The sequence below is a fragment of the Eremothecium sinecaudum genome, chromosome III (assembly GCF_001548555.1).
Source record: "Eremothecium sinecaudum strain ATCC 58844 chromosome III, complete sequence".
Lineage (NCBI taxonomy): Eukaryota > Fungi > Ascomycota > Saccharomycetes > Saccharomycetales > Saccharomycetaceae > Eremothecium > Eremothecium sinecaudum.
Genome location: NC_030894.1, coordinates 372,548 through 398,385, shown reverse-complemented (window position 1 = coordinate 398,385; position 25,838 = coordinate 372,548). Strand labels below are relative to the sequence as shown.

The window sequence follows — 25,838 nt, the reverse complement described above, 5'->3', positions numbered from 1 at the left end:
AGTTCCTTGCTGCTTTTACAGACTAAATAACAAGTTGTGCAACAGTTCTGCTCCCATTCGTAGTACTATCACAATCACAGTTCTTGTGTCTTTTTCATGTTTCAAATTCCATCAAATGTCAACGTTCATATCATTCGACCCTACAATCCAGATTTGCATCACGTGCATATTGATGCGATTTTGTACATTCCTCATCTAAGCGCGTATACCTAGATTAACTGTATTGCCGGATCCCATAGTGCTAAAATGCCTAGATAAGTACTAGAAAGGAAAGAGAATAGTAGAAATAATACTAATAGTAGCTAATAGTAGTAGAAAAAACTATTTATGTACGTGATGTTTTTCGCTTCTTCAGAACGACGACATGCTTTTGAACAGTTTCTTACAATACATCAAGTAGTAGTATTTTTATGTTTTGCAAGGTAACAATCTACTCGCGATGCTCAGGCGTGACAGCGGAGGTAATGGTAGCGATAGGGGCAGCTTTAGAAGTTAGGGGGGCGTCTGCGGAAATGTTCAAAGTGTTTCCAGTGGTTTGCTTTAAGGAAGATGATGAATCATGTTGCGAATAGGCGGGCTGGGGAGGTGGTAGAACCGTGTTATGTAATTTATTATAAGTGCCGCATGTTTGATGGTTACCATGTAAATCATCCCTCTTTGCAAACTTCGAGTGTTTTTCTTGATGTTGTTGATGTTGGTGATGATGTTGTTCAGGCTGAGATGGTTGGAGTTGATGATGTTGTTCAGGCTGAGATTGTTGTTGATGTAGTTGTGGATGTTGGCTCTGCTGCTGAATATGTTGCTGATGTTGATGTTGAAGTTGAAGTTGAAGTTGCTGCTGCTGCTGCTGCTGCTGCTGCTGCTGTTGATGTAATTGTGGATTCTGCTGCTGCATATGCTGCTGTTGCTGTTGCTGTTGCTGCTGTTGTTGCTGCTGGTGTATTTGTGGATGTTGATTCTCTTGTTGAGTAGGTTGTTGTTGATGTTGTTGTTGCTGCTGCTGCTGCTGCTGCTGCTGCTGCTGCTGAGTTTGTGTTTGTTGCTGTGGTTGCCTTGTTTGCTGTAATTGCTGATGCTGTTGCCGATGATGATGTTGATTTTGTTGCATTGGCAATGCAGGGTTATTCGACAGAGAAACTGTGTCCACTCCGACCGATGAGATCGGAAGTGGGAGCTGCTCTTTGGAATTAAGCTGTTTCTGAGCCAACGCACTAACCTGTGTTAATGCCTGAAATGGTGACTGCCCACGCGTTGCAGCTTGTGAGATTCCTGGATTAACGTTGATAGGGCCATTAGACATTACATTGACTGCAGAGTAGCCATAGCCGGAATATGAGCTATTATTATTGGAGGGAAAGGAGCTGGATGCTGTGGGGTGTGTGGTTATGACACTATTGATATTGGGGTTATTTGTGCTGCTTTTTTCATTGCCGTTTTTACAATAACTGGCATTATTGTTATCATATGAATACATTAATCGCTGAGGTAGGTGGCTTTCCCTGCCATAGTGTGAGTGTGATGTATACGAGTTTATTGTTTGCGAATGACTCAATTGCTGGTGGTTATGCCTTTCCTGTCCTAGCTGCTCTTGATCTTTCTGTTGGTTGTGTTTCTGCTGTTGATGCGGCAGCTGGGATTCTTGTTCTAGTTCATTACGTTCGTGTGGTTGAGACTGTTGAGGAGACGTCGCATTCATTATTTTGGATGTATTGCTATTTTGTTCTATTGCCGCTGAGGATGCAACTGCATCCCTCTGGATCACCTTGCTAACTTTGGGACCATGAGCAAAGCCATTTGCGGTGGATGTTTGTTGTATGATACTATGGATGTCGCGAACAAATAAGGGGAACAACATATCAACAATCTTTTCTCTCTGCGCAAGAGCCAATGCGCGTTCAAAAGGAATCCAAACTCCCTTTAAATGCATGGACCCAATTTTAACTACATGGCGCAGTTTCTCTGCCTTCAGTATGCCATCTCTTCTCCCACGAGTCATCTTTGCCACATTTAACAACTTAGTACCGTTAATCATGTCATTATCTGCCCTGCGAACCACGCTGACGCTGTTTGCTTCAACCTGATAGCAGAGCGTATGCTCGTCTTCCCACATCGTCGTTGTAACCCGAGGGCCTTGGGCTTCAAAACTGCCCAAAGGGATACTTGAATGCGAGTTATAACTGGTCGATGTGTGAAGTATGTTGTTCGTCTTGCCTTTCTTCGTTATGCCGCCAGATTTCACTGCGTCTAACATGTCGTTGTTAGACGATGCACCGCGCGAAGCATCGGTGTGTGTTGTCCGAATTGAAGGGCCTGAACCTAGTGCAGCAAGACTATTATGTGGAATAACAGAGGGCACTGGCTCAATATATGTGCTTTTCCCTGGACATGGGGAATTACTTTGAAGCGATGTATTTGTTGTGGGTATAGGGGTCGGCGTGGCAGTTGTAGTCCCAGTGGCAGCCGAATTGGGAATTCCGTAGTAAGAGTTAACCCCCGTATTCCTATAGTAATGCGAGCCATGGTGGGATTGACGATGCGGAACCTGCTGCTTTTTATGCTTCTGCTCGAGCATTTGGCTGCTCTGTGATTGAGAATCGTTATGCTCTGGCTTCCGATGCTGGTGGTGTTGTTGCTGATGCTGCTGCGATTGTTGCTGCTGCGATTGTTGCTCAGCGGCCTGTCCATACACCGCATATTGCGCGCTCCCAGACCCTGATGCTGCCATTGTCTGTGCTGCACCATTTCCTGGCCCTGTACCTGTACCAACGCAACTAGCAAATGCAGGCGATTTATGGAATCCTGGGTATTGATATGCAGTGGGTTGTGGATAAGCGCAGTATCTAGATCGCCCGCTATTGTCCTCTTGCCGAAGCCCCGCGCCTACCGAGCCATTAGCAATTCCAGTAGATGAATCCTTAAGCGTAAATTCTGGGCCCACACAGGGCAATTTAGACGAGTTCTGATTAGCAAAAGCTCCAGGACCCGCTGTCGTAGCAGATCCCGTCGAAGGATAGTAATAAGGATAAGCAAAATACTGTTGAGGGTAGTAATAGCAATACATTAACTGTTGTTGCTGTTGCTGCTGATGAATATTTTGTTCTACGGGGGGTGGAGCAGGTGTGGGTGGCTGTGTATGCTGCTGAGATTGTTGTTGAGGCTGTTGAAACGCGGTTGAAAATTGCAATCGGTAAGACTGCTGTTGATCTGAAACCATAGCTGCTTCTTAATAAAAAAGCGATAGCAGTGGACTTAGCAGTACTAGGAAAGGGCTCTATGTCACTGAAGTTGGTCCTCCTGCTGTTGGTCCTCCTGCTATTATTGAATTTCTGTGTTTACAGTAATAAATCAATCACTTAGAAAACTCATGATATGGAACGTACTATAATTCCACTTCGAGAAAAAATAGCGTAAAAGGGACGGAAAATTAGGATATGAAATGTTAACGGATCGATATAATGAAGTAATGAGTATGAATGGCCCACAAAAATAGAAGGACCCTAAACATGTAAACTACGTAAAAGAATGATAGATAAAAGTCAAGATGAAATAATTATTGATAGTTAAGGTTAGCGATTAATTTTGTAATAATGTACAAGTTCAGAGTTTAGCGCAGTTGTACGGTGGATTGCGACCAACAATCCAGCTATAAGCGTAGTAAGGTTAATGTTGGATTGGCAATATTCAATGCTGGGCCATGCTAGGATATGTTTTAATTAATGCAGAAATTTTTCCAGAAGCCGAAAATCGGTGACTTGACATAAGGCAACCAATAATAGGCTAGGTTTTTTTTTTTTTGTTTGATTTTTTTAATTGTTTTTCAAGGTAGTGTTATTTTTGTGGCAGGATGAATCCTTTCTAGTTGATGGTGTGGAATTAATTAATTAGGGTCGCTGGAGACAATACAAGATAAACGACACGTATTGCATGGATTGTCGCTTTTGTGTTACTAAGAAATGATAAGCGCGAATTTTTTAACTTAATTTAAATTTCCGTTTACTGCCGATTGGCGTAGGACAGGGGTGAAGTAGAATGAAAACAATGGGATGCACATTGTGCTGTTATGTGGAGGATCTAGATTTGAAACCCAGCTAAAATGCCGCGCACAGTTCTCTCCAAAGCCGATTTTAGAAGAATGCAAGTCGAAAAGGGTTGTGAGACTTGGATTTGCCTTGCGCCAATGGCGCGCAAAAACCATGGCTAGGCACGAACTCAGATCTCAACTAGCCACGGGGCAAAAACTCTCGCCGCGCTGTACTTATTGAGGTACCTTAAGTCCCTTCTTGGAGGGTGTGTGGGTGTATTTAGATTACCTAACTCTACAGATGGTTGTGGACTCTACGAGGGCGGGTCTCGGTGGCAACGGGCCCTATCGAAAAAGAGGTTGGGGTGCGTAATATGAGTCTGATCGGTGATGGGGACTTCCAGAGTATTGTTCGTAGGATTTGTAAACTCGTAGACCTTGGTGCACGCTACTGTGTATTCATTGTGCTGGCAGCTGTCTAGAACGGAGTTAATCTCGAGATGTGTTAGCTTCATATTGGTCAGGTGGGTTGCCAGCTTATCGGGATTCCAGTCCCTATACGGGCAGCCGTGGTACTCGCCTTTTGCGGGGCGTGGTTTAGACAGTATGGTACGACAATCCCACGGTTTGTAGTTAATCCTGTTACCCTCCAGACTGTAGTTATGCCTGAAGTTGTAGCGATATTCCTTGTTGAATCTCTCAAGGGTCATTGAGCCTCCCGACGTAAAAGCGTCGGTCCAGAATTTCATGGCTTCGTCTACAGACATCCCTATACCCTTCAGGAAAAACGAAAGTTGCTGGCGGCCATTGAACCTGAGGTGGTGATTGTCGGAAAGGCCTTGCAACAGATTTGAGGCACATAGCGGGAAGCAGGAGCGAACCTCCGGGCTGTAGACAGTCGTAGCGGTGATCGAGCCGTCTTCTACATTTGCGTTCGAGCTATAGTCACGCTTATGCTCACCTATCATATAACCGGAGGATAGATGAGCCAAGATTGGTAGTAGGCGGTCGTCCTCGTTTAGTTTCGGTAGGTGTTGGTAGGTTCTCAAGAGTTCCGCGGCTAGGCGATCGGAATACTCGTTCGAGATGTGCTTCAGCTGCTGGAACTGTGGCAAGTACGCCCACCCGCCTTTAACAAATACCTGCCGCGACCCCACTAGGTCCAGCACGCTCTCAAACGGGAGTTTAATAAACTTTTCCTGCTTAAAGAATTGGCGGCGCTGCTGCTCGTCTGAAATACCAAACTGGAATTGCAGCTGCGGGACGACTGCGTCGTACAGCTGCGCTGCAATCTCCTGTTTTTCTGCTTCGTCAATGAACCTAAGCAGGGGCAAATCTAAACTCCTGATAAATTTAGCCTGGTCGGCTTGCGTGAGCATCTGGAAACGCAGGTTAAACAGTAGCGTTTCTGCATGTGCGAATTTCTCCCGAAGCTCCTTTGTACGGCAGAAGCACAAGCGCAAGATAAAATGGCTATAGTAGTCTTTTTTCCGCAATTCGAGGTCATCTGACAGCGGGAGGTACTTCGTTAACAGCGGTTTAATGACCTGCTCCATCTCCTTGGTGCTTCTGTTCCGCTGGGCCAGAGACTCTATTTCCAAGAGGACTTTTAGCCGGTCAATTGCCCATGTTTCAAACTGGTCAAGGGTAATTTCTCCTTCCGGAGGATACTGGTAGAATGAGAGCTTTGCAGGGTATAGCAGATCGTAGTGAGCTTGCAGTTCTGAAACAGATATGCCTGAGTGGATATAGCCTGACAAAGCATTTTCATCGCCCGGAACGTTATTTCTACGCTGTGTAATGCGTCTCTTAGTCTGTCTAAACATATCGGAGCCTTCTTAGGTCTTGAGTGTTTCAATTGCAGGCCTAATAGCTGAGTAAATGGGTTCGCTCTGCATTATATTGAGCATGGCTAAAAAACGCGTCAGTTTCGCGACTTATTTTTTTTTAATGTGAAGAATATTGAAAGTTCCAATTTTCAGTACATTACATAAAAAACTAAGGAAAACAACAAAGGGTACCTTTCGTTTACGAGGTTTGAAATTTACGAGGTAGACTACAGTTTTTAGAGGGGCAATAAAGCCGCCTGTATTTTGGTTAGTATTTTGTAAATCAGCCTCGCCTGTATTTGCCACCTAATCATTTATTCTGCAAGTGATATACAGGTCATTTGTTCTTAGAATAGTAAGTTTGTGAATTTACACGTTTTACATAAGAATCCTGTTCAGTCACTATTTTTTATATTCTGGAAATCATGAATAAATATCAATCTTTTGCCGAGAGTTTCTACAATTTTGTATAAAAAAGGGGTTCGGCTCGGGTCGGCTATACATTTTCTTAGCGATGAACCTTCATAACTCGAAGAACTATTTAGTGGACATTGGCATGACAGAAGATGATTGTGAACATATTGTTGTTATTATAGGTGCTGGTACAGCAGGCCTGAAACTGGCTTCCGAATTGTATGCAAATGGGGTTAAGAAATGTATAGTTCTCGAGGCAAGGGAAAGGACAGGTGGTCGAATTTTGACAGTCAACAGTGATGTGTTTCCAGATAGAGTTTATGATCTGGGCGCATCGTGGCATCATGATACGCTCGATAATGGTCTTTTTAAGGAAGAATGCAGTCTTCCGCCAAGCGAAAGAGCAGAGTACGCTTTTGATGACGACTACCTTACCGTTGTGGATATGCAAGGCAGAAAATTGGACTACAATCGAGATTTACACTTGGAAATCCTCCAGCAGGAACTAGACCAATATATTGAAAATAAATATTATGAGTCGATCGAAACGAAAGACATGTCATATTACGAGATTGTCATGCTATATCTTCATGAAAGAAGGAATCAGCTGACAGATGATCAGATCAGGTACTTCACGCAATTTGTGAGAAATGTGGAATTTTGGCATGGCGGGGATTGGAAACTCTTAAGTGGAAAGCATTCCAAGATGTGTTTTAATGGACGGAATGCGTTCGTTTCTAACTACAATAAGATTTTCAGCAGGCTGGAGCAATCTGTGCCAAGAGAATGGGTGAAGTTAAACACTGAGGTATCGAAGATTGAGCGACGACCCGGCAGTGTGGTTGTAACCACTAGTACGGGAGCACGTTATGTTTCGAAGTACTGCGTTGTGACCGTCCCACAAAGTGTGTTAGAGCTGTCGCTGAGTAAAGAAAGAGTTCCTGGTAGGATTGAGTTTGCACCGCAGCTAAACAAAAACATCCGTGACGCGCTTAAAGTTAGTCACTTTGGTTCTTTGGGGAAAATCATTTTTGAATTTGAAGAGGCTACTTGGAGTAATGAGCTTTGGACGCTCATGGTCGTTCCTGAGACTATGAATGATTTTGTTAATGTTGTAAGGTCAGAGCCTGACTTCCAGGCACTCTTGTCCAGACTGAATGCAGAAGAAGGGGTATCTCTAATAGAACATCCTTCTTTGTTCCTCAACCTTGCTTCTAAAACTGGCACACCTTCTTTGATGTGCTTTACACAGCAGCCATTAACCGAGTATATAGAAGGGTTACATCCTGCTAAGATTGTTGAACTGATGAAACCAGTCTTAAATCGCGCTTTGGCAGCACTAGGCTCATCAAGTGAGTGCATAGTCGATCTCGAAAACCAAATATCAAGCAGTTCAGCCGGAGGTACTCCTATACTAAAAAACGTCATTGTTAGCAATTGGACGAAGGACAGCTACTCATTAGGTTCTTACTCGTTTTCCCGGACCAATGACGATCCTCTGACCGCCGTTCTTGCCTTTATCGACGGTCAAGATATGCGTATTAAGTTTGCGGGTGAGCATACTGTTATGGATGGTAATGGATGCGTTTACGGAGCCTGGGAGAGCGGTAAGCGAGAGGCTAATTACATCCTGAAACAGCTAAAAAACAAACCTTGTCCTAATCATTAAAATACACTAGGCGAAACTAATATTGCTATTAGTTTATTCTAGTTACATATTAAAAATCCATTATTTACTGTCATTTCATAATTTTACATTTTACTTTTAAATACAAGAGCAAGAGAATCCTTGCTAAAAGTCTTTTAACATGTCGTGTAACTCAGGAAGGATAGCTTCAGCGCTCGGAAGGCCTGTAGAATGGGTTTCTAATATATTATCAAACCATTGTAGCAGATCTAGTGATTCTAGCTCTTCTGAAGACATTGAAGGTAACCGAACAGATAAAAGATCCCACCAAAACTTCGAAGGAAAAAGTTTCCCACGATATTGGATTAGTATTTTCCGCTTTAGCTTTAAATTCACAAGACCCTGTAATAGAATCTTGTTCATAGAAATAATTTCTGGAGGATGTTCATCACAATTTAAACAAATACAGTTAGCTGGTGTGCATTTACAAGTAGCCGAAGATACTTTAGCCGTATGCTTTTCACCGTTTTCGGTATGCTCTAACGAAGTGAGTGACCCGGCTCTGCCGTTTTGCTGTTCTTGGGTTAACTCAGTAAGTTGCCCTTCGCGATCGTCCAACAGTGGATAAACATGTGGGTTGCTGCCGGAACCCAACGACGTGAGTGGAATACCCGACTGCTGAATAAAGTCATTCAGCTCTTCTTCTTTCCTGTGGATTAAGCAGTTAGCACACTGACAAAGGTTATCATCGCAAGAACATTGGGTACTGAGATATACACCTTTATAGGTAAACGCTTCTACCATATCGTGCAAAACTGGTCTACTCCCGTTCACTGCCAGCGCTGGATCAGGCCATAGCACGCCGTTTGAAGAAGATGAAGGAGTGTAGTTCTTCTCAGCGCAACCGTTCTCATTCTCGGTGGAAGACACCTTCTGGCGTTTGGCTCTGTGTTTGCATGAGCAAGCGTCATCATCACTTCCACTATAACCATCTACATGCTTCAACATAAACTCCTTTTCAGATACAAAATTAAACTTTTTAGCAGAGTCGGGTCCCTTTTGCTCGACCATGATCTTCAGTGCACCATCTACAAGCAAACCCTTCCGGGTCTCTAAAGCCTTCAGGAAAAGAATAGGCTGCTTGTTCATCTTTGTACACAACTCTCTACCACTTACTGCCGTAGAAACACTCCCAGAACAGCATCCCGATGAACTAGACTCATCTTCACCAGAATCAGCGTCGGAAGTAGCCAATTTCGAGTTCGCATCAACCATGATCACTTTTCGAATGTCCATAGGTGATGGTCGTCCTCTAGTCCTAACTTTAACCAACATCCTATCCGTATGGCGACACGTAGAAGATCTATGCCCCCTGATGCAAGCCACACATGAGTATTTGTCGCCGTCAACAATTATCATCTGTTGTTCAGCCCCTATGGGTCATCAACTAGTTATGGATATTAAACTTCAAAATAATAAAAGGATAGTATCCTTCTTGATAATACTCCTTTATAAGTCCTAAACCCCACCTGACCCCTTCAGGACCTCTAACTCCAAGTTCTTTTATATTACTTGCGTGTAGAAAGGTGACTATCTTTTCATCAATTGTCGGCAAATCAGCTCATCGTTAACTACTTAAACATGAAACTTAAAGCAGTCAAGACAAAACACAAATCGCACACAGAGTATCGCCTAACAGTTCGATAACCTTAAAACATACCAAAAACTGGTCTGCTAAGTACATCACTTGTCTTGATTTATAGAAGAAGGTTATTTACACAAGCTCCCATTTTTAAGCTAGAGGTGTCATTCTACCACAATTACGACAAGAACAGAAGACAAGTGCGATATATTGGGATTAAGATACAATTTTAAGGATAATAATAGATATGTCAAAAACTGCACAGAAACGTTTGATGAAGGAGTTACAGCAGCTGCTCAAGGACAGCCCAGAGGGTATTGTTGCCGGCCCTGTAACAGAAGACAACCTCTTTCTATGGGACTGTCTCATAGAAGGCCCCCCTGATTCACCGTATGAAGGCGGTGTATTTAACGCAAAATTAAAGTTCCCAACAGACTACCCACTCTCTCCCCCAAAGCTTACATTCACACCGAGTGTACTACATCCTAATGTGTACCCTAATGGTGAGGTGTGTATTTCGATTCTTCATGCGCCAGGCGAGGACCCAAACATGTATGAAGATGCAAGCGAACGGTGGTCCCCAGTCCAGAGTGTCGAGAAGATCTTATTGAGTGTCATGAGCATGCTAAGCGAGCCAAATGTCGAGTCTGGGGCCAACATTGACGCCTGCATTTTATGGAGAGACAACAGGCCGGACTTCATCCGGCAGGTAAAACTGTCCATACTAAAGTCACTAGGCTTCTAAACGGTCCAATCGCCTCAATATAGTTATATAATCTCATGGGAAGCGTGTTACCACCAATAGTTAGATAAATAAGCTTATTTAGAAATCACGAGGTTTTCACGTGATATGTTTCTATTTTTGATCGCTTGATGTCCACATGTATTCACACAGCCTGCAACAAGTACACCTTTTAAGATATTATGGAGCTGTTACTTTAACAGGTTCTAATACATTATTCTAACTTTGGGTCATTAAAACTTGTTTGAATCAGGCAGGGTACTTCAAGCAGCAAGCATTGGATGGGCTTTTGATCTTTTTATTACATTACATATATAGACGTATTTATAGAGATACATTGCTAAGGACTCATTTGACATTTGGAACTAGTGGAAGTATGAAAGTTTTACTAGGATTGTTGCTATTGCTGGCGCGATTTTGCTATGGTTTGCAACTAGATCTTGATAATCTGGATTCATTAAAGGCTGCAACCGGCTTGGTTGCAGATGGTTTAATGGACTACTATTCCGGAAAGAAGCCCGGAGGAACAGTTGGTATGTTCACCAATCCCTATTACTGGTGGCAGGCTGGTGCAGCGTGGGGATCAATTCTTGATTTTGGCTTTTACATGGAAAATAACACTTATGAGGCTGAAATGGTGGAGGCATTGCTGGCTCAAGTCGGTGACAGAAAAGACTACGTTCCTTTTGAGCAGGCGACTTCGCTTGGTAACGATGACCAGGCATTTTGGGCATTAGCTGCTATGGCTGCCGCAGAAAGGAATGTAACTAATCCTCCTGAGGATCAGCCACAATGGCTGGCCTTGGCACAAGCTGTTTTTAACACAATGGCTTCGCGATGGGACGATTCTACATGTGGTGGTGGTTTGAGATGGCAGATTTTCAAGTTTAATGATGGTTACGACTACAAAAACTCTGTTTCAAACGGTGCTTTGTTCCACATTGCATCCAGATTGGCTCGTTACACTGGTAATAACACGTATGCTGACTGGGCGGAAAAGACTTTTGATTGGATGCATGAAGTTGGTTTCATTGCGGATGTTAATGGTTGGCATTTCGTTTATGATGGTGCATCTGCTGACGATGATTGCAAAAATATAGCTAAGTTGCAATGGACCTACAACCAAGGTCTAATACTTGCTGGATGTGCATACCTTTACAACTATACCGGCTCCGATATATGGCATCAGAGAACGCAGGACTTTTTAAAATCTTCAATTGTGTTCTTCAACGATAAAGACGTTTTATTTGAAGCTGCTTGCCAAGGTGTCGCTTCAGGTGGTGCGAACACTTGTAATGTTGACCAAAGGTCATTCAAGGCATACTTTTCAAGGTTCCTCGGGTTGACTGCGCAATTAGTCCCTGAATCAAGAACACAAATCATGAAGTGGCTACGTGCCAGTGCTCTCGGAGCTGCCTCGTCTTGCTCAGGCGGTTATGACGGACATACTTGTGGAATGAATTGGTTCCTTGGCAAATGGGATGGTGTCTTCGGTCTAGGAGAACAGATGGCAGCATTAGAGGTTTTCCAAAACCTTCGCTGTTTAGATAGACCTGCACCGTATACTGCTGCTGACGGTGGTTCAAGTATTGGTGATCCTGCAGCTGGTACTACACCAACCAAATTCAGTGCACCTCCATTAAATCTAAAGGCAGGTGATAAAGCAGGTGCTGCAATTCTCACAGCCGTGCTTGGGATATCCATAGTGTCATGCGCCATCTGGTTGTTCATCTAAAAGCAATGCCTTGTAATTCAGTGAACGGTTAACCTGCATTCTACATATCCTCCGTTTGCATATACATAACATTTATACTTTACATAGTGGATTTTACATCATTGTTTCTTATTTCTTTACTAAAAACATTATTTCCCTTTGAGATCGCATCTCTGTCACAGACAATGAGCCCACAGTTATATCTGAAATCTCCGTATTTCTTAATACTAATATAATACGGGCCCTCCAGCTACTTCATATTCAACCGTAAACCCGGTTGCTAAACTTATTGACGCAAATACAACTGCACATATATAAGACATATATAAGCAGAAGAATACGGTACTATGGATCCAAAGATTATATAATCATCGATTTATATTTTAGTTACATAATCTCATATACTTAAGTAAGCATACCTTTAAATGGGTTCGAGCACGTGAGCAAATGTTTAGGTTTTAACCGCCGAAGTTTCAAACTCCATACAAAGACGAAGAAGTTTCTTATCAATAACGGTAAGCGGAATAATTGATATCTCATCCGGGGGCATGGAATTTAATCGTAATTAATTCAACAACAGTAATTCAAGCTACTAATATACAACGAGGAATATATCTTTTTTCAAAACTTGGCGTCGTATAGATTACCTGGAATTATTTGTTGGGTGAGGCTTTAAGGAGAACAAGTGCTTGCAGATATGTTAAGTTTGTCCCTAGTATTAGCCGCTATATTGGTGTCCTTTAGACACTTTAGTTGGGGCATGGAACTTGATCTCGATGACCCAGACTCCTTAAGGTTAGCCACGGCGTTGCTGGCAGACGGTATCCTTGATTACTATTCAGGGAAGGATCCTGGAGGCACAGTGGGTATGTTTACTAACCCATACTATTGGTGGCAAGCAGGTGCTGCTTGGGGATCAATTCTTGATTATGGGTTCTATATGGAAAACAACACGTACGAAGGACATTTAATTGAAGCTATGTTGGCACAAGTAGGGGAAAGAATTGATTATGTTCCTGCAGAACAAGCAACAACCGAAGGTAACGATGATCAAGCATTTTGGGGAATGACAGCAATGGCGGCAACGGAAAGAAACCTCACCAACCCCCCTGAAGGCCAGCCACAGTGGTTGGCGTTAGCACAAGCTGTGTTTAACACAATGGCTTCGCGATGGGACGATTCTACATGTGGTGGTGGTTTGCGATGGCAAATTTTCAAGTTTAATGATGGTTATGATTACAAAAACTCTGTTTCAAACGGTGCTTTGTTCCATATTGCATCCAGATTGGCTCGTTACACTGGTAATAACACGTATGTTGAATGGGCAGAAAAGACCTATGACTGGATGCAGGATGTTGGTTTCATTGCAGATATTAACGGCTGGCATTTCGTTTATGATGGGGCACCTGTAGAGGGTGATTGTCGGAACACTTCTAGGTTGCAATGGACTTACAATCACGGTTTAATCCTTTCTGGATGTGCATATCTTTACAATTATACTGGCTCCGATATATGGCATGAGAGAACGCGTAACTTTTTACAATCTGCAGTTGTGTTCTTTGACGATGACGAGATTTTGCATGAAGCTGCTTGCCAAGGCGTCGGACCGGATGGTGTGAACACTTGTAATGTTGACCAAAGGTCATTCAAGGCATACTTTTCAAGGTTTCTCGGGTTAACCGCCCAATTAGTCCCTGAGTCTAGAACACAGATCATGAGTTGGCTACGCGCCAGTGCTCTTGCGGCTGCCTCGTCTTGCTCAGGCGGTTATGACGGACATACTTGTGGAATGAATTGGTTCATTGGCCATTGGGATGGAGTCTATGGTCTAGGAGAACAGATGGCAGCATTAGAGGTTTTCCAAAACCTTCGCTGTTTAGATAGACCTGCACCGTATACTGCTGCTGACGGTGGTTCAAGCATCGGTAATTTTGCCGCAGGTACAACACCAGTTAAATATAGAGCTCCACCATTAAACATAAATCGCGGAGACATAGGAGGAGCAGTAATAATAACAACTATAATAGGAATTACCATAGCAGTATGTGTGGTTTGGTTAGTGATTTAGACTAAAACAAGTGTATAGAGTTGTGATCACCCGGAGACATACTTTTTTGTACAATAGAAGCAGTTTACCACATGGATTTAGTATTGTTAATGTATTGCTTAAAACCATTTATTAACTGAATATAATTTTATAATCATGTTATATTCTGCATGCTTTAGCCTAGTTGAGTTCATTAAGTTGATCATACGTCCATAAAAATAACATTAGCATGCTGGACGGAAATGTAACAATCGTATTTCAACCATTTTATTGAACCATTTTTCACACAGGTATCTAACTAACTGATAGTCTTGGGAGCTAAAGCAGTCCAAGCCGCATTTGGAAAGAAAAAATGGCGACATTACCAATAATGAATCCTCCTCATCACTGGAGTCAGCTCTTGTAAACCCTTGTAGTGTATTATATAATAGATTAGTCCGATCGTGGAAATTCTCAAGCAAACCTATAACGGTTTCTAACTCACTCTTTTCAATTATCGGATCGCAAATCCTTACGGCGTCAAAACTATAGTAGCTCGGTTGAAAGTAACCCGCTGTTGCCCACCAACAGAACGCATCAATTAGATACTGCGACCATGAGAGCGGTTCCACATTCGTTAGGTAGTTAGAGATTTCCTCATCATTAAACTCATAATCTAAATAAAGCTCCGAAAGATACCTGAATGCAGCCCAGTCAGTTGGCGTCGCTTTAATAAGTTGATCATACTTTAAAACTTCAATACCGGTATCAACAGAAAGGTTCAACACTAGATCAAATAACTCGGACCTTTGAGCCAGAACTTCATCGCTAGTACATGCAATAAAGCTAGGTAGGTCATACTTGTCAACACTTGCGCTGCTTAAAGCGTTGGATACCAACCCAGTTAAATATTCCAAATCCGTAACTCCTATAGTGTACAAAGTCTGTAAATATTCACTTTTGTCGTCATCATCACCTAAACCTCTCGGCACATACGACAGGATAGACAAACAGTAAACTAGCGCATTGGTATTTTCAAAAGAGTCGCCACGGTTATGAACAATCAATATCCTTTCTCGCAGTAAACATGATTTCCAAAGCGTAAACATTAAGGGCCCAAGCCGTTTAAAAAACTCCGGAATGCGATGTAGCCATGAAGAATGAGTAGCAGAGGGGATATTATCTTCCTTAGATAAGCCACTAGTTCTTCTGGAACGCTCACTCAAATATGGCATATGGTCTGTAACCAGTTTCCCTGCTGGATTCGTGAACGGCACCCCTTGAGCACAGACTAATTTATTGCTATTGAAGAATCGCTCCAGTATCTCATTTTCGGATTCGCTCTCTAGGTACTGCTCTATTAAAACTTCCATATCGTCCATATATTCATTAGCTGAAATATAAGCATTCGATTTCAAATTATAATAGCCATAATCTTCACCGCCATGTGGATCCAATTCTGGATCAACAATTACCGCGAGAGAATACATTGAAACCTTTTTTCTATCAATATGACCTGTGACCTCTTCACCTGCCAGTTTTATCCCATTTTGAGAGAACAGTGCAATACCGTAGTAGAACTCCCCATTACTTTTGGGAATTACAAAGCTGATCCAGTCTTTCTCTTGCTCATGGATACCAGAAGGTAATGTTTTGAACTCAATATTCAACAGGTTGACATCTGGTGATACTGTCGCGCTCCATACTAGAGTATTTCCTCGTTTAACGTCAAATTTAGTAAGGCACATCCCACTAAGAGGTATTCTATGAGGAGGAGAAGTTAACTTAAACTTGTTAGAGTCATTTTGATAAAGTATAGGAGAGTATGACATTTCAGTGATAGTCCCAAGTTATTTTCCAGAATTTGTATCCTATGTATCCATTAAGTGAGGTCAAGTAGGATGTGTCAATAAGCTTTGTTTGGCTAAAATGCCGAATTACATAAAAGCAAGAACACCATAAATACTTAATAAGATTAAGTGGAAACTGTAGGGTAATGAAGGAGAAGCAGTTGCGCAGACACTTGGATAAGTGTGTTGATGATATGCAAATTCATGTAGATTTGATGAGCGCCAGAGCGATTTCCAAGTTTACTGCGGATACGAATGCGAACTATGAATGGTTAAATCAAATAAAGCAAAGACATTCAACTAGACATAAGGAAGAGTTGCGCAACTATTTCTTATTAAAGGCTGAATACGAGAAGAAGGTCGAAGTTTTAGATTCTAAGGTGACGTACCTTGAACAATTGGCTGAGGAACTTTGCGAATTCCAAAATGAACTTGCAGTTAAGGTACAGAGGGTTAAAAGGGCAGCTAAAGTTGCCGATGATGAAGAATGTTAAATGCTATTTACTTACCTACACAAAATTTGGAAAATACTACACCAAGGATTTCCTCAACACCAACAGCTTCGCCAGTAATTTTTCCAAGACCAGTAGAAGCGCAGCTTAGCGCTTCTGAAGCCATGACTACATCTCCTTCTGGTGCGAAGATGGCAAATTGATCTATGCCATATAGAACATCATTCCTCAGTATTTCTTGTACTCTCTTAGATACAAGCACAGGCTCTTTGTCCACAGATCCACAAATCTCCTCAAAACATTTTGGGAGCAAATCAGTCAGTGGAGCGGTACCACCCTTTTCAAGACACGATATGACTATGACAGGATATTTCGTGTTAAATTCAGTAGCCAGGCGGTCTTTTATGGCTTGCAAATGCTGTTTTTGAAGGAGGTCCGCTTTATTTATGACAACAATCACTTCTTTGTCTTCCATTTCCGCACTACATAGGAGCGTTTTCAGTTCATCCTTTACGAGCTCTTTACCAGAGGGGTCTATAAGCAGCAAGACTATGTCGCTGTCGACAATCTTCTTTTTAGTGCGGCTGATACCAAGTTGTTCTATCTCGTCAGACGTATGTGCTCGTATCCCAGCGGTATCACAGAATACTACCTTGTAACCGTTGATATCTAGTGGCACGTCTATAGAATCCCGAGTAGTACCCGGTATACTGCTCACTATAGCTGTTTCTTCCTCTGTAAATTTGTTTAGTAATGATGACTTTCCTGCATTTGGAGCTCCAAGCAGAGTAAGCCTGATCCCGCTCTGCAGCATTGCCCCTTTCTCAGTCTTTCGAATAAACTCCTCAACTTCCTGCTTCAATTTCACTATATTCTGGAAAACGCCTTGTAGCAGATCCTCTGTGTTAGAAATGTCAGCGTCTTCTCCAAAATCAATGATAGCGGTTAGCTGTGCAACGTTCTCTACAATTTGCTTTCTCCAAGCCAGAAACATCTTATAATTCTTCCCTCTGACACTCGAAATTGAACTTTTACGCTGCATCTCAGTTTCTGCATCAATCAATTCACCAATCCCTTCGATTTGAGTAAGGTCAAATTTCCCATTTTGAAATCCCCGCATCGAAAACTCCCCAGGTTGAGCGTACCTGATATCCACTCCACCATCTGCATCGTGAAGCGATTCTATGGCTTTTAGAACACTACTAACAACGGCTTTACCTCCATGCAGATGAAGCTCTAGCATATCTTCCCCAGTAAACGTCCCAGGCTGTTGCAGGTACAATGTCAGCGAACTGTCGAGTAAATCTTTCTTACCCAATCCTGCAGGATAATAGAGGTTTCTCAGCGAAGCGCGGCGGCTAATTGGTGGAGAATTGCTTTTAGTCAGCTTATGGTATATAAGTTTGCTATGAGTTCCTGAGATCCTAACAACAGCTATGGCTGATTTATGACCAGCAGGAGTTGAGAGTGCATATATCGTCGGCAAATGAACTGTAGCCGGTACTGAAGCCCATCTCTTTAATATTAGTGGAGACATCGCAAACCACTCTACCGCTAATAGGTGTACCGTGCTAAGATTTTGTATTTAATGTGTCATCCGAAGCAATGCGATGAGTTAAAGATCACATTTTTTTTCGTTTTATGTTGAAAGTCATCTCTCCGGTACTTAATGCGTTCAGAATACAAATATAAAAAAAAAAAAAAAAAAAAAAAAAAATTTGGGACGGTATACCTTTCTGCGCTATGTTAGTCGGCTAAGATCTGAAACTTTGTTGCCAGATTGAACATTTACTTAAATCTCACCTCTTTCATTCCTGTTTTGTTTTACGTGGTAATAGTCTTTTTGGACAATGTGATATCCTTAATACTGAGCTCACACTGCATTTTGCTGCAAGCTGAAAATCTCAATTATGTGTTCAAGCTATTGACGCCGATCCGTCCTTTGTGTTTGTACAAGATGCAATGAAGTGTCTGTCACTAGCGACACTAATAAATAAAATATGAGAAATTAACTCGAATAGGACACCCAGACGCAAGTTGTCGCACCGTCTCTAAGGTATTTAAGTTCACAAAATATTGGCTAAATTCCTTCTTGTGTTCCTTTCTTTATTATTTTCGAAATATCCTATACGACAAGCCATTATTAATACTCAAAGGGTACCAATGAAAGTTTCCCGCCTATTGAATTTAGGCCTACTGGTCGTGACAGAGGCTCTTGCAACTACTGGTGAGTTAAACTTGGAAAAAGAGTTCAGAGAACTTGCAAATTATGATTTTGATTTAGATTCGATGTCATACTATAGTCATATGGCAATCGAAGAAGCGGTAAACTGGCTTGAACAACATGACATTAGTAGCATTTCTGAATGCTTCGGATATTACAATGGAAATAGAGTAGATACTGGAAAGTTACAAGCATTGGTAGCAAAAGGCCATGAATTTTACAAGATTTCTGACTTTTTTAAAAGCGGAATGAACTTTGTCGCTGATGTGGTAGAGCTTTCTAAAGAATCACATAAATTCCAATGGTGGAAACATGGATTTATGCAGAGTTTAATCAGATTGGGAACGGCAGAATTATTTGATAAAGTCTTAACGGAAAACTTCGGCGTTGATCTCAACGAAATAATGGAAATCTATAGGGATTTCGAAGTACAATTAGAATCCGTTGACGTTTTAGGTACAATTTTGGATGCACCTACGAACCATGCTCCAAAGGGAGCAAAACCATTCCCATGGAATGGGCCTAGTGATTCTGTGGCAGTACCAAATATACAGCCTAAAGATTCGCCATGGGATATGCCAACAGATATTCCTCATTCTGGAGTAGCGAATGAAGATGATGAATTTAATGACAGAATTGATGATGACGACGAACTAGATGACGACGAGGATGATGACTTCGACTTTGATGAAGACGATGAAGAGGATGAACAGGAGCCATCAGAAGCTCCCGAAGAAAGAGAAGAAGAAGAAGAAGACATAGTATATCCATCATGTACTGCCACAATTACATCTTACACTTCAGCTCCCACAGATGTAGACGACTCTTCATCAAGTACAGATGACGAGGACTCTTCTACTGATGATTGCCATAGGAGTCACGATGATGAAGACTCTACATCAACTGGTGATGACGATGAAGCCACATCCACTAGCGATGACCAGGAAGGAACGTCAACTGATGATGAAGGACCTGCAGAAACAGGAGAAGATGATGAAGGTACTAGCACGAGAACCAGGCATAGAGGTGATACTACAGTAACCAAAACGATAATAATAACGGAGACACCTAAGCCTGCAGGTTCGTGTGAAGCACCCAGAATGACAGATGAACCCGACACTGAGAGCGACACAAGCGAGACTGAAAGCGATAACCTGACAAGCGAGACTGCATCGGAAGATCAGCCAGCGGAGACTGGGACGGAAGACCAGCCAAATGAGACAGCAACAGAGGATCAACCAGGTGTCACAGCAACTGAAGAACAGCCAAGCGAAACTCCAAGTGAGGATCAACCAAACGAACCTGAAAGCACTTGCGAAAGACCAACAGCAACGGAAGGTGTTAATGAAGGCGAACCTACTAGCTCATGCGATCAACCCTCGACTACGGAGAATGATGAGGCAAGGACTTCCGCACCGGAGGCCCCTGCACCAGAAGAGCCTAGCACCTGTGAAAATCCTACTACAACTGGGGAACAAGATTCAGAGTCACCAACAAGCGAACCGGAATGCTCCAGTTCTAGCGAAGCACCCTCAATTACGGAAGATCTAGGTGATCAACCAACAAGTGCACCCGAAAGCACGTGCGAAAACCCTGCCATAACAGAAGCACCTGAAACTGAGGAACCAGTTGGAAATGAACCTATTACTGACTCCAATGGTAGTTGTCCTTTCAGAGATGCACCGATGACAGAATCTGAAGGATCGAACCCAGACCAGGATGGAAGTCAAGAAACAGCAACCGCCACTGACAATGTAATTGTGACTGAATCACCATCTGAGAATGATGGTCCATCACAGACTCAGACTGAAGCACCTACTGAAACCGACCCTGGAGCAACCGAAGATGATGAGGCACTGGAGGAAGCACAGAGGGAAGCTGCCGAAAAGGACCCACCTGTCGACGATCCATCAGTTACTCAATTACCAGATCCTAAACGTATAGAGGCTCCTTCTCCACGGTTAACTATTATAGCTCCATCACCAATTGAGGGAAACTCTGATTACGTACCTCCAACTGATTCAGAATCACAAGAAAGCCCAACCCCTGCTCCTTCTCCTGTTCCTTCACCTATAGCCTCTGAACCAGAAGACGGTATTACAAGTACGGAAGAATTACAGACAACGGAGACACCCACTACAGAGGCTAGTAGTGAACCATATGTTGCTCCACCTGTCACTCAAGCCAAGGATGCTATAGATTCAGAAGCCTCACAAACAGATGGTAATGCAACGGTAGATCCTACAACAACAGCACCCGGTGATGAGGCAATTACGTCGAATTCTCCAGTTAGTGATGATGTGAAGCCAACCGAACAGCCCACGGAAGTACCTAATGAACCAGCAAAAGAGGAACCTCCAAAGGAAGAAGTAAAAGACGATTCTGGCAAAAACGATCCTAATGACAAGGTAAATGAAAAAGACACTGATAAAGGTAATGATACGCTGCCTAAGGATGATTCAGTTCAACTGCCAAAAGAAGAGGAAAGTGGACAGTCTACACTGCCACTACCAGTTACGACAACGGATGAGTTGACAGGAAATCCAACTCCAGTAGATATATTGAAACCAGAATACAGCAACTCAACGCAAATCATCAGTAACACACCTGCTCCAAGTGTCAGTGGTACAGATGAAGGAACAAAACCTTCGAAAACGCGCAAGAAATGGAGAATGACTAAAAGGCCCACAATTACAAAGATTCCAGAACTACCGCCTTTCACAACTATAAATATGAATTTCACCGAAACCATTGACTTCACCTTCACATCTCCACAGAAACATATAAGTCTACTATCATCAACAAAATCAACGAAACTACAAAAAGAGAAACCAACCCAGGTGCCCAAAGAAAGTACCACTGCAAACGAATCGAAAACAGATGTAACACCTATTGAGGAGAAAATAACATCAACGTCGACGACAAAAGAAACCGAGACTTCAAAAGAATCGAAGACAGAGATAGTACCAGCATCTATTGAAGATAAAACTACATCAACGTCACAACCAACGTCTATTGAGGATAATCCTGAATCACCGGTACCAACATCACTTGAGGATAAGCCTGCATCATCACTGGCACCAACATTGATTGACGATAAAGATGCACCAACATCTATTGATGATAAACCTGCACCAACATCTACTGACGATCAACCTGCATCATCACTGGCACCAAAATCTACTGAAGATAAACCTGCACCAACATCTATTGAAGATAAACCTGCACCAACATCTAATGACGATAAACCTGTACCAACATCTAATGACGATAAACCTGCATCAGAAGCACCAACATCTACTGAGGATAAAACTACAACACCACCAGTACCAACACCAACTTCGGCGTCAAAAGAAACCTCTTCTGCAAAAGAGTCGAAAACTTCGGTAGGATCTGAGGAGAAACCAAAACCAACAAAAGAAACTAAACCATCCGACAATACTAGAAAGGATTCTCCACTTGATTGGAAATTGCCACCACCAGCAAGATCGAACCAAAACTTTACATATCCGATTGTTTTCCCACCAAGTGGTCACACGATAAGAATGAAAGATAGAACCAAATTTCCTCAGACCCCGGAGGATTTAGCAAAACCTACCCCAATAAACAAGCCAATTCCAGTAGGAGCTATCGAACAACGTAATGCTGCTGAAAATGAGATGGTTATAGCGTTATCTTCAAGAGATCTTCCTGTTGAAACCGATGGCGTTCAACCAGAAGTTGGAAGCCCAGGTGGAGCTGTAGATCAACCAAACCAACTGCAGCAGAAACCAAACTTTGAAGCAGCTGCACCAGCTGGGGCCAAAGATCTACAAAACCTTGAAGGGAAGCCGCAAACTATCGTCCGCGACATAACAACAGATGAGATCCCCAAGTACACCAGAACAGGCCCAATCGAGCCAGAACATGCGCAAGCTTCAGCAAGCGTAACCAGTACCATAGTCGCCACTAAGCCGGTTTACTATACCTTTAACAGCACCTTCCCAACCGGTAGGAGATTGGAGAAGTTTTACGGTAACAGAACAAACGGCACATTTGTTGTTGACACAAACATTACGAACAAAGCAACAGGCTTAAACCCATGGTCTATCGTCAGTGGAGTTATTGTTTTGATTAGTAGCGCACTTCTATTATGAAGTTCACTCTCGGAAGATAATTCGCCAGTTAAAATCGTTTTCACTACCAATTATAAATATTCAATAACAGTGAAAGCTATCAACAAAGAGAAGGAGCCAATTAGTAGGTATGTCTATGCTCTAATTCATAATCTTAACCGCTGAAACTTTAATAATATCGTAGATTAGTCCGAACTAGCTTTTATTCCATATCAAGCGCCTAATTTTCTACTTGTTTATCGTTAAATATCACTAATGTATCTTTAACAAGGAGATGAGATGACTTAAGGGAGATCCAGGGTCCATGTTACCCGGAGTTGGTGAAGTTTTGCATCAACCTAATAATAAGCTGTACTTTGATATCTTCCACATCATCGCATGAAAGTATTGATATGAAGAATGAGACCTAAATATCCGTTTGGTAAATGGTTTTCAGCGTTTGGAAGAACAGGGATATTTAGATTTTCAAAGAACAAAAAAGTGCCGTTTACATTCGCATCAATATCAGGAATAGGTCGTGGGACCTTTAGCAAGGTTGTACTTGCAATATTAATTCCATATTCAACGTATGCGTTATATATTTCATTTATGGCTAATAGAAGGATTAATGAAAGGGCAGCTAAGATAAAACATGAAGATTCCCTAGAATTTAATGACACGTTAATAAAATACTCCCAGTTACAAATATTAGGTCGGTTTGAAAATCCATTTACTGAATATCGGATTCAGACGGTCTACGAATTCTTTGCAAACAGGATAATAGAACTATTCCAAAGGAAACAAGCTGTACCGAATCTTGAGGGGGAGATGGGCTCCTTGATGCCAGTCCATAAACCGGATTGGACGGGTGACCCAAAGAGCTTACAGCAATCTCATTCATTTGGCTACGAAGTACTTAGCGCTCACGACGCTACAGCTAAGAACTCAGAACCTAATATGCATACTATATACTCAACGTGGCTTGGGCAGTCTTGCAATTATGTTGTATATCGTGGGATTAAGATCTTGACAGACCCAATCTTCTCGGATTATTTGCTACATGAGACCCTCGGTCCAAAACGGATTACTGCTAAGCCTGCAGAAATTGAGAAAACCCCAATACCTGACATTATAATTGTGTCACATAACCATCCTGATCACTTAGACCACGTTAGCATGAGGCATTGGGGTTCCGATTGCGCCAGGCAACCGCTCTGGATTATACCCAAGGGTTTAGGACATTTTTTGGAAAGAAACAAAGTTACAAGGTACGTAGAATTATCATGGTGGGAGACCTGCCAACTAAACTTTACACATGCTTTAAGTGAATTTCCCGAGAAGCTTGAGATTGTCTGTACTCCAGCTATGCATTGGTCAGGCAGGGGTATACTAGACGTTAATAGATCTTTATGGGCATCTTTTCTTCTGCGGGATGATGGAAAGCCGGTTTTATTTCATGCCGGAGACACTGGTTACGTTAAGGATTTATACATTAGGATTAAAGAGAAGTTCGGCTCGGGAGTGAAGTTAGCGTTGCTACCATGTGGTCAGTATTGTCCAGAATGGCACCAACGCCCTAGACACATAAACCCTGAGGAGGTAATTAAAGTTATGAAAGATTTAGAAGCTCAAAATGTATTGGGAATCCACTGGGGTACATTTACTCTCAGTAGTGAGTATTTCAGAGAACCTAAGGAGAGGCTAGAAATGCTCGCTGAATTAACTGGCATTCGCAACACCTGTTACTGTCCAGAACTAGGAAAAACAATTGCGATACGCTGAATTCATATGTATATTAGAAGATTTCGTTATACTATTTGACTAAAATCTCATCCATAGCTACTCAATTCTTTAATGAACTCTTGGAGCACTTCACTATTCACTGTAAATGTGTGTTGTCCAATTTTAGGGAAGGATGCGGTATTGACTTCCTCAATGTAGTTTGCAATCCCGGAAACAGCTAATTCTCCAATATTTGAGTATTTATTAACAAACTTTGGTACTTTACCGCTCGTCATACCTAATAAGTCCGACATAACCAGCACCTGCCCGCTAGTGTTAGGACCAGCACCAATTCCTATTGTAGGAATGTGCAGCTTAGAGGTAATATTTTTGGCAATTTGGTGAGGTACACATTCAAGGACTAAGGAGAAACACCCTACATCCTGCAGCTCCTTTGCTCTAAGATATATGGCCATTACGTCCGAGATGCTCTTAGAGCCTTGAACCTTGTATCCTCCCATTGCATGGACCCTTTGAGGAGTAAGACCAATATGTCCCATAACTGGAATGCCTCTCCTACAGAGCTCAGATGCCAACTCAAGTGCATAATCATTTTTTTGAGATCCAACTTCAAGCTTCACGGCGTTAACGCGAGAAGAGCATTTCATTAGGCTTACAGCGGTTGAAATGCCCTTTTCAATACTACTCTCAAAACTACCGTATGGCATATCTGCAACAATAAAAGAAGTACCTTCGGCCCTACATATTGACTTCACATGGTATTGAAACTCATCTAAAGGTAAGTCAGTCGTTGAAGCGTATCCCAATGAGCACATAGACAAAGAGTCGCCAACTAGTATAATATCTGCATTAGCTCGATTAGCCCATGTTGAGGTAATAAAGTCATAAGCGGTAACCATTGAGATTGGCTTCTGCGCGTGATACTTTGCCATTAAATCATGAATCGTTTTTTGCCTAATTTCAGAATGCACGGAATATAGCCTCTTAGCTAATGATAGCTGTAAGATCCGATTCTTGAATAACATGTTTAACCGCTAGATCTGAGCAAAATATTATCAATTGAAAGTTCAACTTTCCAAACTCCTAGTTAGCCCTGTTTTTACAGGTAAAACTTATTTAAATTAAATTACTGTCACATTAATGAGGAAGATTCAATATTGAAATTTGTCCGTCAATTAAACGAGTACTAAGAATAAAACGAGAACTAAGAATAAATCTTAAAAACCCCAAAACCGGCATTAGATCGCTGATCTCTACTTCAAAAGCTTACTGTGATATCCATAAATTGCAGCAGTAGGTTTATGTTGGTTTCATGTAATACTTTTGAGAGCGATCTCTTGGCGTTCTAGGTTTCCATAGTTAACTATTTATTTACTTATGATACTATAAATCGTTAAGATACTATAAAACGTTATGATACTATAAAACGCAATGATACTATAAATCGCTATTTATACATA

The 25,838-nt window shown here is 42.0% G+C and overlaps 13 protein-coding genes across 13 annotated transcripts; 7 read left to right on the top strand and 6 right to left on the bottom strand.

The window, feature by feature from the left end:
• Positions 1-430: 430 nt before the first annotated feature.
• AW171_hschr31503 (KilA-N domain-containing protein) lies at positions 431-3,214 on the bottom strand (the record flags this gene model as incomplete). Its single annotated transcript, XM_018131454.1, has 1 exon — positions 431-3,214. One exon carries the CDS (start codon positions 3,212-3,214, stop codon positions 431-433), a length of 2,784 nt encoding a protein of 927 aa, XP_017986658.1.
• A 1,121-nt stretch (positions 3,215-4,335) lies between these two features.
• PRI2 (DNA primase subunit PRI2) lies at positions 4,336-5,847 on the bottom strand (the record flags this gene model as incomplete). The annotated part of the gene is made up of 1 exon (XM_018131455.1): positions 4,336-5,847. One exon carries the CDS (start codon positions 5,845-5,847, stop codon positions 4,336-4,338), a length of 1,512 nt encoding a protein of 503 aa, XP_017986657.1.
• Positions 5,848-6,364: 517 nt separating this feature from the next.
• FMS1 (polyamine oxidase) lies at positions 6,365-7,933 on the top strand (the record flags this gene model as incomplete). The annotated part of the gene is made up of 1 exon (XM_018131456.1): positions 6,365-7,933. The coding sequence occupies one exon, from the start codon at positions 6,365-6,367 to the stop codon at positions 7,931-7,933; it is 1,569 nt and encodes a 522-aa protein (XP_017986656.1).
• A 123-nt stretch (positions 7,934-8,056) lies between these two features.
• On the bottom strand, positions 8,057-9,310 carry MAC1 (Mac1p; the record flags this gene model as incomplete). The annotated part of the gene is made up of 1 exon (XM_018131457.1): positions 8,057-9,310. One exon carries the CDS (start codon positions 9,308-9,310, stop codon positions 8,057-8,059), a length of 1,254 nt encoding a protein of 417 aa, XP_017986655.1.
• A 470-nt stretch (positions 9,311-9,780) lies between these two features.
• UBC7 (E2 ubiquitin-conjugating protein UBC7) lies at positions 9,781-10,278 on the top strand (the record flags this gene model as incomplete). Its single annotated transcript, XM_018131458.1, has 1 exon — positions 9,781-10,278. The coding sequence occupies one exon, from the start codon at positions 9,781-9,783 to the stop codon at positions 10,276-10,278; it is 498 nt and encodes a 165-aa protein (XP_017986654.1).
• Positions 10,279-10,651: 373 nt separating this feature from the next.
• AW171_hschr31498 (glycoside hydrolase family 76 protein) lies at positions 10,652-12,010 on the top strand (the record flags this gene model as incomplete). The annotated part of the gene is made up of 1 exon (XM_018131459.1): positions 10,652-12,010. One exon carries the CDS (start codon positions 10,652-10,654, stop codon positions 12,008-12,010), a length of 1,359 nt encoding a protein of 452 aa, XP_017986653.1.
• Positions 12,011-12,686: 676 nt separating this feature from the next.
• AW171_hschr31497 (glycoside hydrolase family 76 protein) lies at positions 12,687-14,057 on the top strand (the record flags this gene model as incomplete). Its single annotated transcript, XM_018131460.1, has 1 exon — positions 12,687-14,057. The coding sequence occupies one exon, from the start codon at positions 12,687-12,689 to the stop codon at positions 14,055-14,057; it is 1,371 nt and encodes a 456-aa protein (XP_017986652.1).
• Positions 14,058-14,260: 203 nt separating this feature from the next.
• ANR2 (Anr2p) lies at positions 14,261-15,847 on the bottom strand (the record flags this gene model as incomplete). The annotated part of the gene is made up of 1 exon (XM_018131461.1): positions 14,261-15,847. One exon carries the CDS (start codon positions 15,845-15,847, stop codon positions 14,261-14,263), a length of 1,587 nt encoding a protein of 528 aa, XP_017986651.1.
• A 164-nt stretch (positions 15,848-16,011) lies between these two features.
• BLI1 (Bli1p) lies at positions 16,012-16,359 on the top strand (the record flags this gene model as incomplete). Its single annotated transcript, XM_018131462.1, has 1 exon — positions 16,012-16,359. The coding sequence occupies one exon, from the start codon at positions 16,012-16,014 to the stop codon at positions 16,357-16,359; it is 348 nt and encodes a 115-aa protein (XP_017986650.1).
• Positions 16,360-16,366: 7 nt separating this feature from the next.
• MSS1 (Mss1p) lies at positions 16,367-17,854 on the bottom strand (the record flags this gene model as incomplete). The annotated part of the gene is made up of 1 exon (XM_018131463.1): positions 16,367-17,854. The coding sequence occupies one exon, from the start codon at positions 17,852-17,854 to the stop codon at positions 16,367-16,369; it is 1,488 nt and encodes a 495-aa protein (XP_017986649.1).
• A 626-nt stretch (positions 17,855-18,480) lies between these two features.
• AW171_hschr31493 (HCL499Cp) lies at positions 18,481-22,677 on the top strand (the record flags this gene model as incomplete). The annotated part of the gene is made up of 1 exon (XM_018131464.1): positions 18,481-22,677. One exon carries the CDS (start codon positions 18,481-18,483, stop codon positions 22,675-22,677), a length of 4,197 nt encoding a protein of 1,398 aa, XP_017986648.1.
• A 378-nt stretch (positions 22,678-23,055) lies between these two features.
• Positions 23,056-24,417, top strand: FMP30 (N-acetylphosphatidylethanolamine-hydrolyzing phospholipase D; the record flags this gene model as incomplete). The annotated part of the gene is made up of 1 exon (XM_018131465.1): positions 23,056-24,417. One exon carries the CDS (start codon positions 23,056-23,058, stop codon positions 24,415-24,417), a length of 1,362 nt encoding a protein of 453 aa, XP_017986647.1.
• Positions 24,418-24,464: 47 nt separating this feature from the next.
• On the bottom strand, positions 24,465-25,403 carry ECM31 (3-methyl-2-oxobutanoate hydroxymethyltransferase; the record flags this gene model as incomplete). The annotated part of the gene is made up of 1 exon (XM_018131466.1): positions 24,465-25,403. One exon carries the CDS (start codon positions 25,401-25,403, stop codon positions 24,465-24,467), a length of 939 nt encoding a protein of 312 aa, XP_017986646.1.
• Positions 25,404-25,838: the final 435 nt, after the last annotated feature.